This window comes from Colobus angolensis, unplaced genomic scaffold (genome assembly GCF_000951035.1).
Source record: "Colobus angolensis palliatus isolate OR3802 unplaced genomic scaffold, Cang.pa_1.0 Scaffold237, whole genome shotgun sequence".
Lineage (NCBI taxonomy): Eukaryota > Metazoa > Chordata > Mammalia > Primates > Cercopithecidae > Colobus > Colobus angolensis.
Window position 1 is genome coordinate 1,789,524 of NW_012115566.1, and position 17,048 is coordinate 1,806,571.

The window sequence follows — 17,048 nt, forward strand, 5'->3', positions numbered from 1 at the left end:
CAAATAGACTTAACAGATATTTACAGAACATTCTTCCCAACAACTGCAGAATATATATTCTATTCATCAGCACATGGAACATTCTCCAAGATAGACCATATGATAGGCCACAAAACAAGTCTCAATACATTTAAGAAAACAGAAATTATATCAAGTACTCTCTCAGACCACAGTGGAATAAAATTGGGAATCAACCCCAATAGGAACCCTCAAAACCATGCAAATACATGGACATTAAATAACCTGCTCCTGAATGATTGTTGGATCAACAATGAAATCAGGATGGAAATTAAAAAATTCTTTGAACTGAATGATAATAGTGACATAACCTATCAAAACCTCGGGGATACAGGAAAGGTGGTCCTAAGAGGAAAGTTCATAGCCTTAAATATCTATGTCAAAAAGTCTGAAAGAGCACAAATAGACAATCTAAGGTCATACCTGAAGGAACTAGAGAAATAAGAACAAATCAAACCCAAACCCAGCAGAAGAAAAGAAATAACAAAGATCAGAGCAGAACTAAATGAAATTGAAACAACAACAAAAAACAATAAAAAGATAAGTGAAACAAAAAGCTGGTTCTTTCAAAAGATAAATAAAACTGATAGACCATTAGCAAGATTAACCAAGAAGAAAAGAGAGAAGATCCAAATAAGCTCAATTAGAAATCAAACGGGAGATATTACAACTAATACCACAGAAGTACAAAATATCAGTCAAGGCTACTATGAACACCTTTATATACATAAACTAGAAAATCTAGAGGAGATGGATAAATTCTCGGAAATATAAAACCCTCCTAGATTAAACCAGGAAGAAATAGAAACTCTGAACAGACCAATAACAAGCAGCAAGATCAAAACAGTAATTTTAAAAACTGCCAACAAAAAAAAGTCCAGGACCAGACTGATTCACAGCTGAATTCTATCAGACATTCAAAAAATTGGTACCAATCCTATTAACCCTATTCCACAAGACAGAGAAAGAGGGAATTCTCCTTAAATCATTCTATGAAGCCAATATCACCCTGATACCAAAACTAGAAAAGGACATAACAAAAAAGCAAACTATAGACCCTATGAATATAGATACAAAAATCCCTAACAAAATACTAGCTAAGTAAATCCAACAGCATATCAAAAAGATAATCCACCATGATCAAGTGGGTTTCATACCAGGGATGCAGGGATGGTTTAACATATGCAAGTCAATAAATGTGATACACCACATAAACGGAATTAAAGCAAAAATCACATGATCATCTCAGTAGACATAGAAAAAGGATTTGACAAAATTCAGCATCCCTTTATGATTAAAACCCTTAGAAAAATCGGCATAGAAGGGACATACCTTAATGTAATAAAAGCCATCTATGACAAACCCAGAGCCAACATGATACTGAATGAGGAAAAGTTGAAAGCATTCCCCCTGAGAACTGGAACAAGACAAGGATGCCCACTCTCACCACTTCTATTCAATATAGCACTGAAAGTCCTAGCCAGAGCAATTGGACAAGATAAAGAAATAAAGGGCATCCAAATTGATAAAGAGGAAGTCAAACTGTTGCTGTTTGCTGATAATATGATCACATACCTATAAAACCCTAAAGCCTCCTCCAGAAAGCTCCTAGAACTGATAAATGAATTCATCAAAGTTTCAGGATATAAAATTAATGTACCCAAATCAGTAGCTCTGCTATACACCAACAGCCAGCAAGCTAAGAATCAAATCAAGAACTCAATCCCCTTTACAATAGCTGCAAATAAAATACTTAGGAATATATCTAGCCAAGGTTAAAGACCCCTACAAGGAAAACTAAAAAACACTGAATAAAGAAATCAAAGACAACACCAACAAATGGAAAGACATCCCACGCTCATGGTTGGGTAGAATCAATATTGTGAAAACCACCATACTGCCAAAAGCAATATACAAATTCAATGCAGTTCTTATGCAAATACCACCATCATTCTTCAGAGAACTAGAAAAAAAATCCTAAAACTCATATGAAACTGAGAAAGAGCTCATATAGCCAATGCAAGACTAAGCAAAAAGAACAAATCTGGAGGTATCACATTACCTGACTTCAAACTATAAGGCCATAGTCACAAAAACAGCATGGTACTGTTATAAAAATAGGCACATAGAGCAATGGAACAGAATAGAGAACCCAGAAATAAAGCCAAATACTTACAGCCAATTGATCTACAACAAAGCAAACAAAAATATAAAGTGGGGAAGGGACATCTTATTCAAAAAATGGTGCTGGGATAATTGACAAGGCACATGTAGAAGAACGAAATTGGATCCTCATCTCTAACCTTATACAAAAATCAACTCAAGACGGATCAAGGACTTAAACCTAAGACCTGAAACCATAAAAACTCTAGAAGATAATATTTTAAAAACCCTTCTAGACATTGGCTTAGGCAAAGAGTTCATGACCAAGATCCCCAAAGCAAATGCAACAGAAACAAAGATAAATAGATGGGACTATAACCAAAAAGCTTCTGCACAGCAAAAGCAACAATCAGCAGAGTAAACAGACAACCCAAAGCATGGGAGAAAATCTTCACACTCTATACATCTGACAAAGGATTAACATCCAGAATCTACGAGGAACTCAAACAAATCAGCAAGAAAAAAACAATCCTATCAAAAAATGAGCTAAGGGCATCATAGGCAATTCTCAAAAGAAGATATACAAATGGCCAACAAACACATAAAAAAATGCTCAACATCACTCACTATCAGGGAAATGCAAATCAAAACCACAGTGCAATAACTTACTCCTGCAAGACTGGCCATAATAACAAAATAATAGATGTTGGCATGGATGTGGTGAAAAGGGAACACTTTTACACTGCTGGTGGATGAATGTAAACTAGTACAACCACTATGGAAAAGAGTGTGGAGATTCCTTAAGGAAATAAAAGTAGAACTACCATTTGATCCAGCAATCCCAATACTGGGTATGTACCCAGAAGAAAATAAATCATTAAATGAAAAAGATACTTACACACATATGTTTATAGCAGCATAATACACAATTGTAAAAATATGAAACCAGCCCAAATGCCCATCAATCAACAGTAGATAAAGAAATTGTGGCATATAAACAATATAGACTACTACTCAGCCGTTAAAAAGGAACAAAATAATGGCATTTGCAGCAACCTGGATGGAATTGGAGACCATTATTCTAAGTGAAGTAACTCAGGACTGGAAAACCAAACAACGTACGTTCTTACTCATAAGTGGGAGCTAGGCTATGAGGATGCAAGGGTAGGAATGATACAATAGACTTTGGGGACTTGGGGGGAAAAGATGGGAACAGGGGTGAGGGATAAAAGACTATACATTCGGTACAGTGTTCACTGCTCGGGTTATGGGTGCACCAAAATCTCAAAAATCACCACTAAAGAACTTATTCATGTAACCAAACAATACCTTTTCCCCAAAAACCTATTGAAATACATAAAATTTTAAAAGAATGAACTTTATAGTTTAAAATAGGGAAAAAGTTCAGTCTGAGCCTGGAGGTTAAGTCAGAATGTTTAGGCACAAATGCAAGTCAGACTGATGTTAATTTGGTATCCAGTTATTAATAATCAGACAATCCCTAATTTAGATACCTCAATGTAAGGACTACAGGAGAACTTAATCATGATGTTTGTCCTGCCTTCAAGAATTGTCCTGCCTTGGAATGAAAACTATCCTAGCACAATTTTCATTGAAATCTTCAAAATAAATATTTAACATGAAAAAAAAAAAAAAAAAAAAGAATTGTCCTGCCTTAAAAAGTCACTGTCCTATGACTCAGTTGGAAACAGTTCCTTGAAGCCAGTCAGATTAGTAAAGGATGCTGGGGCCTCTCCTAAGGCAAAAATTTACTTAATAATGTTTTAAAGTCACCATTTGTCTTCATTATCTCTCACTCCAAATTATTCTGTATTGTTTCCAAGGTTACTCTCATATTCCACTGTTCTATAGTACACTTTAAAGATAAAGCTATATATTTGGATAGTTAAATTTTCCCATCAAATTGCAGTGTATTCTAAATATCCTGAGTAATATAAGTAATATAGCAAATTTCAGGTCCTGTTTTGGTTGCAAGGAGGGTTGCAAAAAAGATGCCCTGTAAGTTTGCTGTCTAATAAAGGATATGCCCTGAACAAAAACAACTACCATGTAAGGCAGCAGTATTTAAGGAGCACCATGAACACGGTGTGTGCAGAAGTACCATAGATGTTCAGTACAGTTGTGTGGTAGACAGTCATTCTCTTGGTACAGATCTCCAGGAACTTTTGTAATGTCTTTTCCTAACCCTTTCACAGTAACAAAGGTGTTGACCTCTCCTGCAGTGTGATCTTTTTTGGGGTTTATAGAGAGAAGAACAAAAGGAATAAAAACTAGAAGGAAAAACCATAAAACAAATTGGCACTCAATATTGGCTGCAAGGATTACACCACTTACTAACTCTAGGACTTATAAAATGCCACTTAACCTATGTTTGTTTTCTCATGCATAGAATGGGGATATTAACTTAATATTTGTAAAACTCTTAGAACAGTCATATGTAGCAAATGCTACAAGTTTTTGTTCAATTTATATGTGGGTGTGAAATAGGAGTCATCCAAAATTGTTCTCCTGTATCCAACTTCATCTAACCTAGGAGACCTGACATGGATCAGTGATTATCACTTAGAATTATGTTCAGCTGGGAATAATAAATACCCCTACCCCACCCCCAGTAACAATGAATTCACCAAGATAGAAGGTTTTTGCCCTCACATGTAAATCTCAGCCGTAGGCAATTTTCAAGACTCTATTCCAGTCTTCAGGAAATCAGGTTCCTTCCAGCTTACTTCACTTCCTGGGCAGCTGCCGGTGCGTATAGCATGGGGCAGTTCTGCTCCAGTCTTAGGGTATCACTCCCCATTTTCCTTGGGCTCCACATTTACTTCTTAACTGTAGCGTGGTATATTGAGCACCATGGAGAGTGTGGGTTAGGCTCAGAGAGTTAATCTGCCCAAGGTTACATGGCTGAAATTCAAAGACTTTCTGGTGCCAAGACCCACATACAGTCCACTATTTATGCTTTTTCATAACATACTGTTTCTATCTTCTGCATAGCTGATGCTCAGATTTGCTTTTCAGAACTTTCACGGTCATTATTTGGAGACAGGTTTGGGGAGGGTCAAGGAAGGGTTTGGTGAGCAGTCAAGCAACATCATAGAACTGTGGTCTGAATGATGGCAAAGAGGTTGAATGGTGTGAATAGATTCAAGAGATATTAGAGATGAGTGGTAGAAGAGGGTGACAGGTAATATTTAGGTGTCTTGTTTGATACCTGGGTGGTCAGTAATATTATTTACATAATTATGGAACCCTGGAGAAGAGAAAAGCAGATTTAGAATGTGGGAGATATAAAGTGCAGCCTTTGATAACTGCCAAGTGGGGACGCCTAGAGGGCTCTAAACATCAGGGCAGACATGAAAGTGAAATAAGAAGTTACTCTGTAACTATTTCCTGCCTATATTAGCAATTACTATCTGCACCACTCACTCATCATTTAACTAAAACCTGCACTCTATTAATATCCTTTTGTGGGTAGGTACTTAACCAGACACTTCATCATTTAAAAGTAGAAACCAACCCACCCTGGTGATGTATTTCACAAAGAATATCAGATCAATTACAAGAAGTAATGAACTTATATTTTCTTTGAACATCTTGCGTGGAATAGGTGAATCTGTGACATTACGCATGGCTTACACTTTCACCAGTCATCCACATAATAAACATACCTGTTGAAAGAATTCAAACCTGACCACTTGCCTTCCAGCCAAGAAAGGGACTGTAAATATTGGGATATGAAAGAAAGGCAAGGAGCTGTTGTGGCTACAGCCCACAGAAATGAGGTGGAGCCTGTCTTCTCTACCCTCCAGACTAATCCACCAATACTAGACTTCAACACTAAGGAGTTACAGTCCGTATCATTCATTTTTCCAAGTGTTTCTCCTTCAGTTACCTATCACTGATGACCTTAAGCCTAGATATCTAATCAGGTGATTTCAACATGGTCTTTATGTTGACTTTATGCCTATCTTTTCCTTAACTCTCCTGGTTACTTATTATCCTGATTTGCTTCATGTTTCCTTGATTTTCTTTACTCTCCTGACTTCTGCTGCCAACTCACACCGTCACCACAGGATACACCTATCATTTCAATATTCGAAGGCACTGCTTCACCTCTGGTTTTTCCTTTATAGCATTCTCCTTCAATATCCATGCCTGACCCTTCTCACTTACACACAATCCAATCCAGTTTTACACTAATGCTAAGGTTTTTAGTCTCTTACCACCTACATTTTGTTTAGACCATTCTTACTTCATAAGCTGTGTCACTAGTTTCAACTATGGAGTCAGCATCATTCTACGGTTACTATGACATTGCTTGCATCTTAAAAATGGCCGTCTTAAGAGAATTTTTTTTAAGAGGTAGCATTTCTTTTTTTTTTTTTTTTTTTGAGACAGAGTCTCGCTCTGTCGCCCAGGCTGGAGTGCAGTGGCCGGATCTCAGCTCACTGCAAGCTCCGCCTCCCAGGTTTACGCCATTCTCCTGCCTCAGCCTCCCGAGTAGCTGGGACTACAGGCGCCCACCACCTCGCCCGGCTAGTTTTTTTGTATTTTTAGTAGAGACGGGGTTTCACCGTGTTAGCCAGGATGGTCTCGATCTCCTGATCTCGTGATCCGCCCGTCTCGGCCTCCCAAAGTGCTGGGATTACAGGCTTGAGCCACCACGCCCAGCCTTAAGCGGTAGGATTTCATTCTTTAAATGCACAAAATAGCCGGGCGTAGTGGCTCACGCCTGTAATCCCAGCACTTTGGGAGGCCAAGGTGGGCAGATCACGAGGTCAGGATATCGAGACCATCCTGGCCAACATGGTGAAACCCCATCTCTACTAAAAATACAAAAGTTAGCTAGACATGGCAGCACGTGCCTGTAATCCCAGCTACTCGGGAGGCTGAGGCAGGAGAATTGCTTGAACCAGGATGTCGGAGGTTGCAGTGAGCCAAGATCATGCCACTGCACTCCAGCCTGGCCACAGAGCGAGACCCTGTCTCAAAAAATAAATAAATGAATGCACAAAATAGTCAATTGAACAAATAAAGGATTTCCCATGTCTGACACAAAATTTGACATAGAGAAAGGTACTTTAGTTCAACATTTTCACAGATAATTTTTAACATTGTTACAATAGTCCTTGAAACTCTATATAAAGTCTGATTTTTAAAAGTATTAATTATTTAATAACTTCATTACATATATCAGATTTACTTTGGGAGGGTACAACAGCATGTACAATTATTATTTTTCTATGTCTTATTAATGTCTGCACTATGTCCATTTTATGTGCCTTAATCTGACAGATCAGCATTGTGTTCCAAGTAGAAATGTGCAACAAATCTCCGAAAATCCAAGGGGTCTAGAGAAGCACCTGGGTTACAGGCTCTGTGTAGTTGCCATGCATTGTTCATGGCTACATCAATCATGTAGCTCACCAAAATTGAGTACCATTTCTTGCTTCTTATCCTCACCCTATACTTCGAAATAATTTGATCCATTTTAGCTACACCTTCCTTGCATTCATCATACACTTTTACTATGGATGGTTGACTTATCTGAGGGATTTCTTCATCATCAGCATCACAACAACTTATCTCATTGACTGGTTCTATGCCCACAGCATTGGAGCACAGATTGATAATGCCATCCCCATACCAACGACACAAAATTATCTCATTGTTTTCTTCTACTTGGAAATCAAAATACCCTCTCTTCATTTTTTTCATATGTTCTACATTCATAAGGGGACATTTTTCGGTCCTGTTCTCACGAATTGTTCCTGTTGCCCTCACCCCCTTCTTCTTCAAGGCTGACAACAATTTGATACTTGTAAAGAAGCTATCAAAACACAGGTGATAGGGATACTGACCTCTCTCTAAAAGAACATCAGCGAAGTTCATTACTAGATTTCCACCTAACCCAAGGTCAGGATCCTCATCTACCTTCATAGTTGATTCTTCTTGATAGGGCTCAAACCAAACCAGATAACCCTGTGTGGTTGTACCACACCAAATTTTATATCCAATTCTAACAGGCTTTCCATTCAGCAATTGTTCACTATCAAAGCATTCACACATTGACTTATCAAAGCAATAGTATTCTTCCAGGGGAGCATACAAGAGGAAATTTTTATTCATTCGTTTTATGAGAGGTCTCAACTTTGTAAACTTATCTTTTTGATCTAGGTGGCCATTATCTGCAAAGTGCAGGTTTGAGAAAATCAATTCAAATCTGTCCCTTCTGATTGCATCTCTAACCAGGTTCTGATTGGTGTCAGAGATTTCCCAATACATTCCCCTTCTAGGATGCCTCATAAATCCACTCAAAAGTAGGACACCAAACACACACCTCATTTCCTGAACTGTGACTTCCAAGCTGACATTTTTCTGAGAAGCATAATTATTGGTTTCATTGACAATTAAGTTGAATGTTTCATCATCAAAAAATAATTCAAAAAGCTCTACTGGGTTCAACTTTTCACTCTTGAGATTCAAAAGTCCAGAATCCAGTGCTGACCAGCTTGGAAAGTTGGGTTTAATGTCTCTTTTGGTCCAACTCTTTTCTGGGAAACAAGACACCTTTAACTTCTTTTGAGCAGGCTGGATCTCAGGCTCATTATCTTTTTCCACATCTGAGTCACCAGAGAATGAGAGACCTTGGAGCAGTTCACTCACTCGAGCTTTGTCTTTTCTTCTCCCTTTTCGGGTAATGTCTCCTGCAGCATATTCCAAGGATGAGATGTGCATCCGGGCCCACAAATCACCTGGGTGACGGTCCTTCAGAGTGTTCAAATGTGTAAGTGTCCTTCCAGTAGGGATAGGAGTACTACAAAGAATCTGGGGTGCATACTCTCTGGGAAAGAAAAAAAGAACATGTTATAAAAATTCTCAATCATATTCTCTCACACATGATAAATCTGCTGAAGCTTAAATCTTCCGTGGCTTGGGGTGGGGAGGAGATACTTACTTATTTCTCTTATGTTTCCATGAGGAGGACTTTGGCTAGATTGAACATTTCTAGCCTCTCTCCACCTCTTACTCACTCCTCAGGATGGAACTAACTCTTGAGCCTGGGAGAAAGAACTGGGTATCCTTGGTACACCCCTCTCTCTGTCCTCTTTAGGAGCAGGATGCAGACATCCCATGCTCCTTGGTGCCCCAAGTTGCATTGAGAAGACCTATGCAGAGGGACATCTGCTACACTCCTCCTCTGCCAGTACAAGCCTATTTAGCTCTGCCTTTAAGCCGTTTTTATCCGGTCTAACTTCTGTCAGTAAGAAACTGAGGTTTCCAGAACTATCTATTTTACTCCTGCGACCCTGTCAATTGGTTCTGAACCTGAACAAGAAAAAAAGGTTATTATTTACCAGGTCTCCTCACACCTCTCACAGAATTTCTGAATATGGAAGGACTTAGCCCCTGCTAGTTCTACATTCATCTGATGGACATACTACTCTGGGGAAGAACAAATGAAACTCAACTCTCAACTCATTGCACGTGGACTGATTTTTATGGGGTTTACAAGGAAGTAAGCTAAAGTTACAAAGATGAAAAGTATTTTTTTTTTTTTTGAGACAGAGTCTAGCTCTGTCACCCAGGCTGGAGTGCAGTGGCATGATTTCAGCTCACTGCCACCTCCGCCTCCCAGGTTCAAGCAATTCTCCTGCCTCAGCCTCCCGAGTAGCTGGGACTACAGGCACGTGCCACCATGCCCAGCTAATTTTTGTATTTTTAGTAGAGACGGGGTTTCACTGTGTTGGCCAGGCTGGTCTCGAACTCCTGACCTCATGATCCACTCACCTTGGCCTCCCAAAGTGCTGGGATTACAAGTGTGAGCCACTGCGCCTGGCTGAAAAGTATTATTTTACACAAACTTTTTTATTTTTAGATATGTGCATTCCTTGATCACACTGAGTCTTTCTACTGTTGACATCTAAACTCTAATAGCTACAGTGCATTAAGCCCAATATTGTGAGGGAAGGACATGGGAGTGAGAAATGGGAAAAAAGAGTGAGCTAAGAAAGTGGGGTGGAGGTGAGGGAAGGGGACTAGAAGGAGGGCAGGGGGCTAGACCTTTGATACCATGGTTAAGCTATTGCACCAAACCTGAAATAGCCTACCTTCAGACTTTTTGTTATATGAATAAGATATCTTTATTCTTATAGGCACTGTGAATTACCTGATGGTTGCCTGATAATAAATGTACCTCACAGACACAACAACAGATTCCTATTCTCCAGTTGTATAACTCTGCTCTAAGTTACTGAACATCATTTCTCTTCCTTTAGCGGAGGCTGGCTCAGTCTTCACTAATCTCAATGCAAAATTTCACTTCTCTTCTTAAGCCTTAAGACATTTCTACTTTAGCTGAGATTTAGCTCCCAGTTTCTCTAACTTGAACAAATGTCAATAAGGAAAATTCATACCCCCTTCTCTGCTCTTTAGCCAAGTATCCCACCTTATTTCCTCTCTCTTTTCTCAAGTCTCTGAGGACCAAATGGCCTCACCAGAAGCCAGCCCTCTGCTTGTGATTTGCTCCCTCTCTTTCTGCAGTCCTGAGAAGCCTCGGAATGCTGGGCATTCCTGGGGCTTCTCCACCTTGTTTCATTTCTTCAGAAGTTTCTTGATCTGCATAGGAGTATGTGTTACAAGTTCATTCATTCCCACAACCAGCACTTATGAAGTGCCCACCACTGTCATTCATTTCCACTTCATCAGCTAACTTTCCTTTTGACCTATACCTTGTTCAGGTCTAATGGCGGTTGAAAATATAGGTTAATTTTCCCTTATCTGAAATACTTGGGGCCAGAAGATTTTTGAATTTTGGATTTTTTCAGATTTTGGAATATTTGCATTATACTAGTTGGGCATCCCTAACCAAAGATCCAAAATCCAAAACGCTCCAATGAGCATTTCCTTTGAGCATCATGCTGGTGCTCAAAACAGCTCAGATTTTGGAACATTTCAGATTTGGAATGCTCAAGCTGTACCCTGCTTGTCCTCTTCTGCTCTGACATTTCTTTCTTAACTGTCATGGCAGCTTCATCTGTAGCCCTCACTCTTGTTAAATTATCTGCCTTCTGGCTTCTCTATAGCACCATAGAAATGTAAGGGAGCCCAGGGAAGGGTAATCAAGGACAGACTGGATGAGGATAGGCTTCTTGGAGGCAATTGAGTGTCAACTGAAGGTTTTGTATATTTATTGCATATTGAACATTTTGAATAGGTCACTTTCTTGGCATGGACCTCCTATGACCACAGAAGTGAGTGGCAGTCATCATATCTTATTCCAGGGAAGCAGGCTTTTGACCAATTGGTTTCTCTGATTCCACTCCAGTTTCTTATATCTGTAGGATTTGATTCACTGAGGACCATGGACACTCACCTGTTGGGCTTTCCTGAGGCTTCTCCACTTTGTTCCGTTTCTTGCTTTGCATTAAACAATGTATCTTTAGTTACAATTTCTTCAGCTAAAATATAGTATTAATGATTTAAATGTCATCTGTTCTGTGAATTTTGAAAAAAAAACAACTTCCAAGGTAAGGGAACAGATGTTCCAAATCAAACAAACAAAAAATCATATTGGTGTTTCAAGGGTGCACAGTTTCAGCAATCCTACAAAATGTGGCATGGCATGGGAAAATGGTAAGAAAGGTTAAATAAGGCAACAAAGCCCAGCTGGACAGAGATCCCAACAGGGCAGAGCACATTTCAAGAAAATTAGACTGGGTGCTTTGGGAGGCTGAGGTGGGAGGACTGCTTCAGGCCAGGAGTTCAAGACCAGCCTGGGCAACATAGCAAGCCTCCGTGTCTACAAAAAATCACCTCAGTGTAGCCCCAGCTGTTTAGAAGGCTAAGGGGGAAGACCGCTTGAGCCCAGGAGTTTGAGGCTGCAGTGAACTATCATCATGTCACTATGCTCCAGCATGGGCAACAGAGTAAGACCCCATCTCTAAAAAAAACTAAAAAAGTAAAATAAATATGAACCGTAGTGTTCTTAGAGGGTGAAGACGACCTCCTCTGAGGTAAAGACAAGATCAGACAGAGGTGTTCATGGGGCTTCCAAGTATGAAGGGATATCTGAAAGACAAGTTATATGGAATCCTTGATAGGGAAGAAAAAAGGGGAAAAGGATACAAAGGAGTCACTGAAGGAAACAGGGAACTGGGAGGGATGATCAGAGAAGATAACCACAAGAATCAGTAAGCTGATTAGCAACAGAAGAAAATGTGATTGGGAAGGATGCAAGGTGATAAGGCCTAGGAGAAGTCTGGAGGCACAGGCTAGAAGAAGGGAATGGAAGGTTGTGGAAGGAAACGTGGGCTCCCAAGGGCCAAGCCGGGGTGAGTGAAGGGAAAATGAGAGTCCACACAGGGGTCCAGTCAGAGGCCTGGCCTTACTCATCAGACTGAGGCTTGTAACTGTCTTCTGAGCTGAGTTCCCACAGAGGTTCCTCCGAGCCAGACTCAGATGTGGCCACTTCTCTGTAGCAAGGGCCTGGGCTGTTTCTTCCTCAGTCTTCACCAATGTCTAAAAAGTCAAAAAAAGAAAATAGCCTCTTTGTTTTCACATGGTTAAGGAATCCAGTTGTGAAGGGTGTTGAATACCACACTGCAGACCAGTAGTTCCAGCCCCTCAGGGCATTAAGTAAATTTGTGGGAATCTTTCTGGTTATAACAATGAAGTCCACCACCACTCCAAGCCAATATCATTCAGAGGGTGAGGCCAGAGATGCTAAGCATCTTGCAATATGTGGGACAGTCCCACACTACAAATAATTCTTCCACATCCTGCAGGACTTTTGAGTGTCCTCCTGAATCAAACCTACAATCAATATAAATCAGCTGCACTGAAACATAGGAATCCTAAGAGTTTTTATAGGATGATACTGAAAAAAAAATCAGTGATTCAAGAAAGTTAGAGAAGGAAGCTTACATAGATTAAAGATATTGTCACAAAAGTTGACTCACTTAGATTGTTCTACACAGTTTTACAGCATTTTCTACGTATTTGGTTGAACAGCACTTCAATATAATATTGCAGTTATAACAAACACAATTAAACTGACTACAAATACATAATGGAGTTTTCAGACTCCTTTAAACAGACTTGGAATCTAACGTAAATGCAGAAATCTCACTAAATTCCATGAACAAAGATTGTTTAAAAACATTTCAAAGCTAGTAATGATATTTAGGCTAGAAAAATCACACACTGACATTATTTATTTTGGAAACTGTCTGAGATTTTCTATCTCTCTGACAGTGTTCCAAAGGTCTACCACATGGTTTCATTAACCTCTTGATTTTCTCTCATTTTCCAATCTTACTTTCTCTTTCTTGTTGCCTGAAAAAGGATACAGTGCCAGTCTTTTATAGAATGAATGTCTGTTTTGACAAGGAGGGGGTTTCAAGACAGAAGATATTTTCTCTTTAACTCATCATCACCATATCCCAAACTACAAACAGATAATTATTTTGATAATAAAAGGCAAAGCCCACCTCATTTAAACATAGGCATACCTCAGAAATACTGCAGGTCCAGACCACCACAGTAAAGCAAATATCACAACAAAGCAAGCCACACACATTTCTTGGCTTTCGAGTGCATGTGAAAGTTATGTTTACACTTAAAAAAAAAAGTATATATCTTAATTTAAAAATACTTTATTGCTAAAAAATGCTAATAAGCATCTGAGTCTTCAGAGAGTTGTAATCTTTTAGCTGGTAGAGGGCCTTCTTGCGATGTTGGAGGCTGCTGACCAGTGTGGTGGTTGCTGAAGGGTTCGGTGGCTGTGGCAATTTCTTAAAATAAGACAACAATAACGTTGGCCACCTTGATTGACTCTTCCTTTCACAAAAGATTTCTGTGTAGCATGCGATGTTGTTTGATAGCATTTTACCCACAGTAGAACATCTTTCAAAATTGTAGTCAATCATCTCAAACCTGCTGCTGCTTTATCAACTAAGTTTATTTAATATTCTAAATCCTTTGTTGTCATTTCAACAATGCTTCACCAGGAGTAGATTCAATTTCAAACCATTTTCTTTGCTCATCCATAAGAAGTAACTTATCTGTTCAAGTTTTATCATGAGATGGTAGCAATTCAGTCACATCTTCAGGTTCCACTTCTAATACTAGTCCTTTCCACCACATCTGCGGCTACATTATCCACTGAAGTCCTAAACCTCTCAAAGACAACCATGAGTGTTGGAACCAATTTCTTCCAAACTCCTGTTAATGTTGGTATTTTTACCTCCTCCTTTGAATCACAAATGTTCTTACTGGCATCTAGAATGATGAATCCTTTCCAGAAGGTTTTTAATTTACTTTGCCCAGATCCATCACTATCTATGGAATCACTATCTATGGCAGCTATAGCCTTACAAAATGTATTTCTCAAAAAATAAGACTTGAAAGTCAAAATTACTCCTTGATCCATGGGTTACAGAATGTGTATTGTACTGAAAGGCTTGAAAACATTAATTTTCCTTACACCTCTCCTTCAGGGCTCTTGTGTGACTAGGTGCTCTGTGAATAAGCAGTAATATTTTCAAAGAAATGTTTTTTTTTTAGTACTACGTCTCAAGAGTAGGCTTAAAATATTCAGTAAACCATGCTGTAAACAGATGTGCTATCATCCAGGCTTTGTTGTTCCATTTCTAGAGCACAGGCAGAGTAGGTTTAGCCTAATTCTTATGGACCCTAGGATTTTCAGAATGATAAATGAGCACTGGCTTCAACTTTAAAGTCGCCAACTGCATAAGCCCCTAACAAGTCAGCCTGTCCTTTGAAGCTTTGAAGCCAGGCATTGACTTCTCCTCTCTAGCAATCAAAGTCTTAGATGGCATCTTATTCCAATATAAGGTTGTTTCATCTACATTGAAAATCTGTTGCTTAGTGTAGCCACCTCATTAGTGATTTTTGCTAGATTTGAATAAACTGCTGCAGCATCTACATCAGCACTTGTTGCTGATGCATTTTATGGAGACGGCTTCTTCCTTACATCTCATGAACCAACCTCTGCTAGCTTCCAATTCTTCTTCTGTAGCTTCCTCACCTCTCTCAGCCTTCAGAGAATTGAAGAGAGTAAGAGATGCGCTCCGGATTAGCCTTTGGCTTAAGGCAATGCTGCATCTGGTGTGATCTTCTCTCCAAACCACTCAAACTTTTTCCATATCAGCGAAAAGCTTTTTGCTTTCTTATCATCTGTATATTCACCAGCACTTTTCATTTCAAGAACACTTCCTTTGCATTCACAACTTGCCTGTTTGGCACAAGCAGCCTCCTAGCTTTTGGCCTATCTTAGCTTTGAACATGCCTTCCTCACTATGCTTAATCACTTCTAGCTTTTGATTTAACTGAGAGACATGTGACTCTTCTTTTCACTTGAACACATAGAGGTCACTGTAGTAGTAGTATTATAAATGGTTTCATTTCAATATTATTGTGTCTCAGGACATAGCAAGGACCAAGGAAAGGAAAAGAGATGGGGGAACAGCTGGTCAATGGAGCAGTCAGGACACATACAATGTTTATCGATTAGGTTTGTCATCTTAAATGGGCATGGTCTGTGGCACACCAAAACAAATTCAATAGCAACATCAAAAATAACTGATCACAGATCACCATAACAGATATAAAAATAAAGTTTGAAACACTGCAAGAATTACCAAAATGTGACACATAGACACAAAGTGAGCACATGCTGTTAGAAAAAATGGTGCTGACAGACTTGTTCCACACAGGGTCATCACAAACTTTCAATACTGCAAAGCACAATAAAGTGAAACACAATAAAGGAGGTATATCTGTAATATCACACCTCCTTATTTTCTCCCTTTTTATCTGTCCACAATTTGTTTTGTAACTTATATTGCTTTCCTACGGCTCTCGTAACAAAGTACCACAACCTCAATAGCAGAAAACAACAGAATTATATTCTCTCATGGCTCTGGAGGCTAGAAATCCAAAATCAATATATCAGCAGGGCCATGTTATCTTTGAGAGATCTATGGGAGGCCGGGTGCGGTGGCTCATGCCTGTAATCCCAGAACTTTGGGAGGCCAAGGTGGGCGGATCACTAGGTCAGGAGATAAGACCATCCTGGCCAACATGGTGAAACCCTGTCTCTACTAAAAATACAAAAATTAGCTGGGCGTGGTGGTGCGTGCCTTTAATCTCAGCTACTTTAGAGGCTGAGGCAGCAGAATTGCTTGAACCAGGGAGTCGGAGGTTGCAGTGAGCTGAGATCACGCCATTGCACTCCAGCCTGGCAAAAGAGCAAGACTCTGTCTCAAAAAGAAAAACAAAAGAAAAGAAAAGAAAAGAAAAAAAGTTCTATGAGATAATTTTCCATGTCTCTCTCCAAGTTTTTAGCGTTTGTCAGTAATTCTTGGTGTTCCTCGGCTTGCAGATGTGTCACACAAATCTTTGCCTCAGTCATTACGTGGCATTCTCCCTGTGTGTGTTTTTCACTTGGGCATTTTTCTTTCTTTTTTTTCAACCTCTTGGTAAATTTGCAAATATGGACTTCTTATAAGAATACGAGTCACTAGATTTAGGGCTCACCACATGAATTTTTTTTTCTGATTTTTGTGAAGAATGTCATTGGTATTTTGATAGTGATTACACTGAATCTGTAAATTGTTTTGGGAAGTAATTTTAATAATATAAATTCTAATAATTTATATTATTTTAACAATATAAATTCTTCCAATCCATGAGCATGAAATATCTTTCCATTGTTTTTGTGTCCTCTTCAATTTGTTCCATGAGAGTTTTAGTTTTCCTTATATATGTCTTTCACTTCTTCAGTATTTAAATACTAAATTATAAATTATAAAATACTAAAAAATATTAAATAATTAGGGAATTTAAACACTAAATTTAACTTAATTTGGTGTTTAAATTTT

The 17,048-nt window shown here is 39.0% G+C and overlaps 1 protein-coding gene across 2 annotated transcripts in view; it reads right to left on the minus strand.

The window, feature by feature from the left end:
• Positions 1-7,161: 7,161 nt before the first annotated feature.
• Positions 7,162-17,048, minus strand: part of PGBD1 (piggyBac transposable element derived 1) — a 21,059-nt gene continuing 11,172 nt past the window's right edge. For both annotated transcript variants that reach the window (XM_011944898.1, XM_011944897.1), the window contains exons 5-7: positions 12,534-12,663; positions 11,519-11,603; positions 7,162-8,986 (exon numbers count right to left, since the gene is read on the minus strand). In XM_011944898.1, the coding sequence (XP_011800288.1) occupies positions 7,426-8,986; positions 11,519-11,603; positions 12,534-12,663 (1,776 nt within the window). In that variant the 3' untranslated portion in view covers positions 7,162-7,425. The remainder of the gene's footprint in view (positions 8,987-11,518; positions 11,604-12,533; positions 12,664-17,048) is intronic.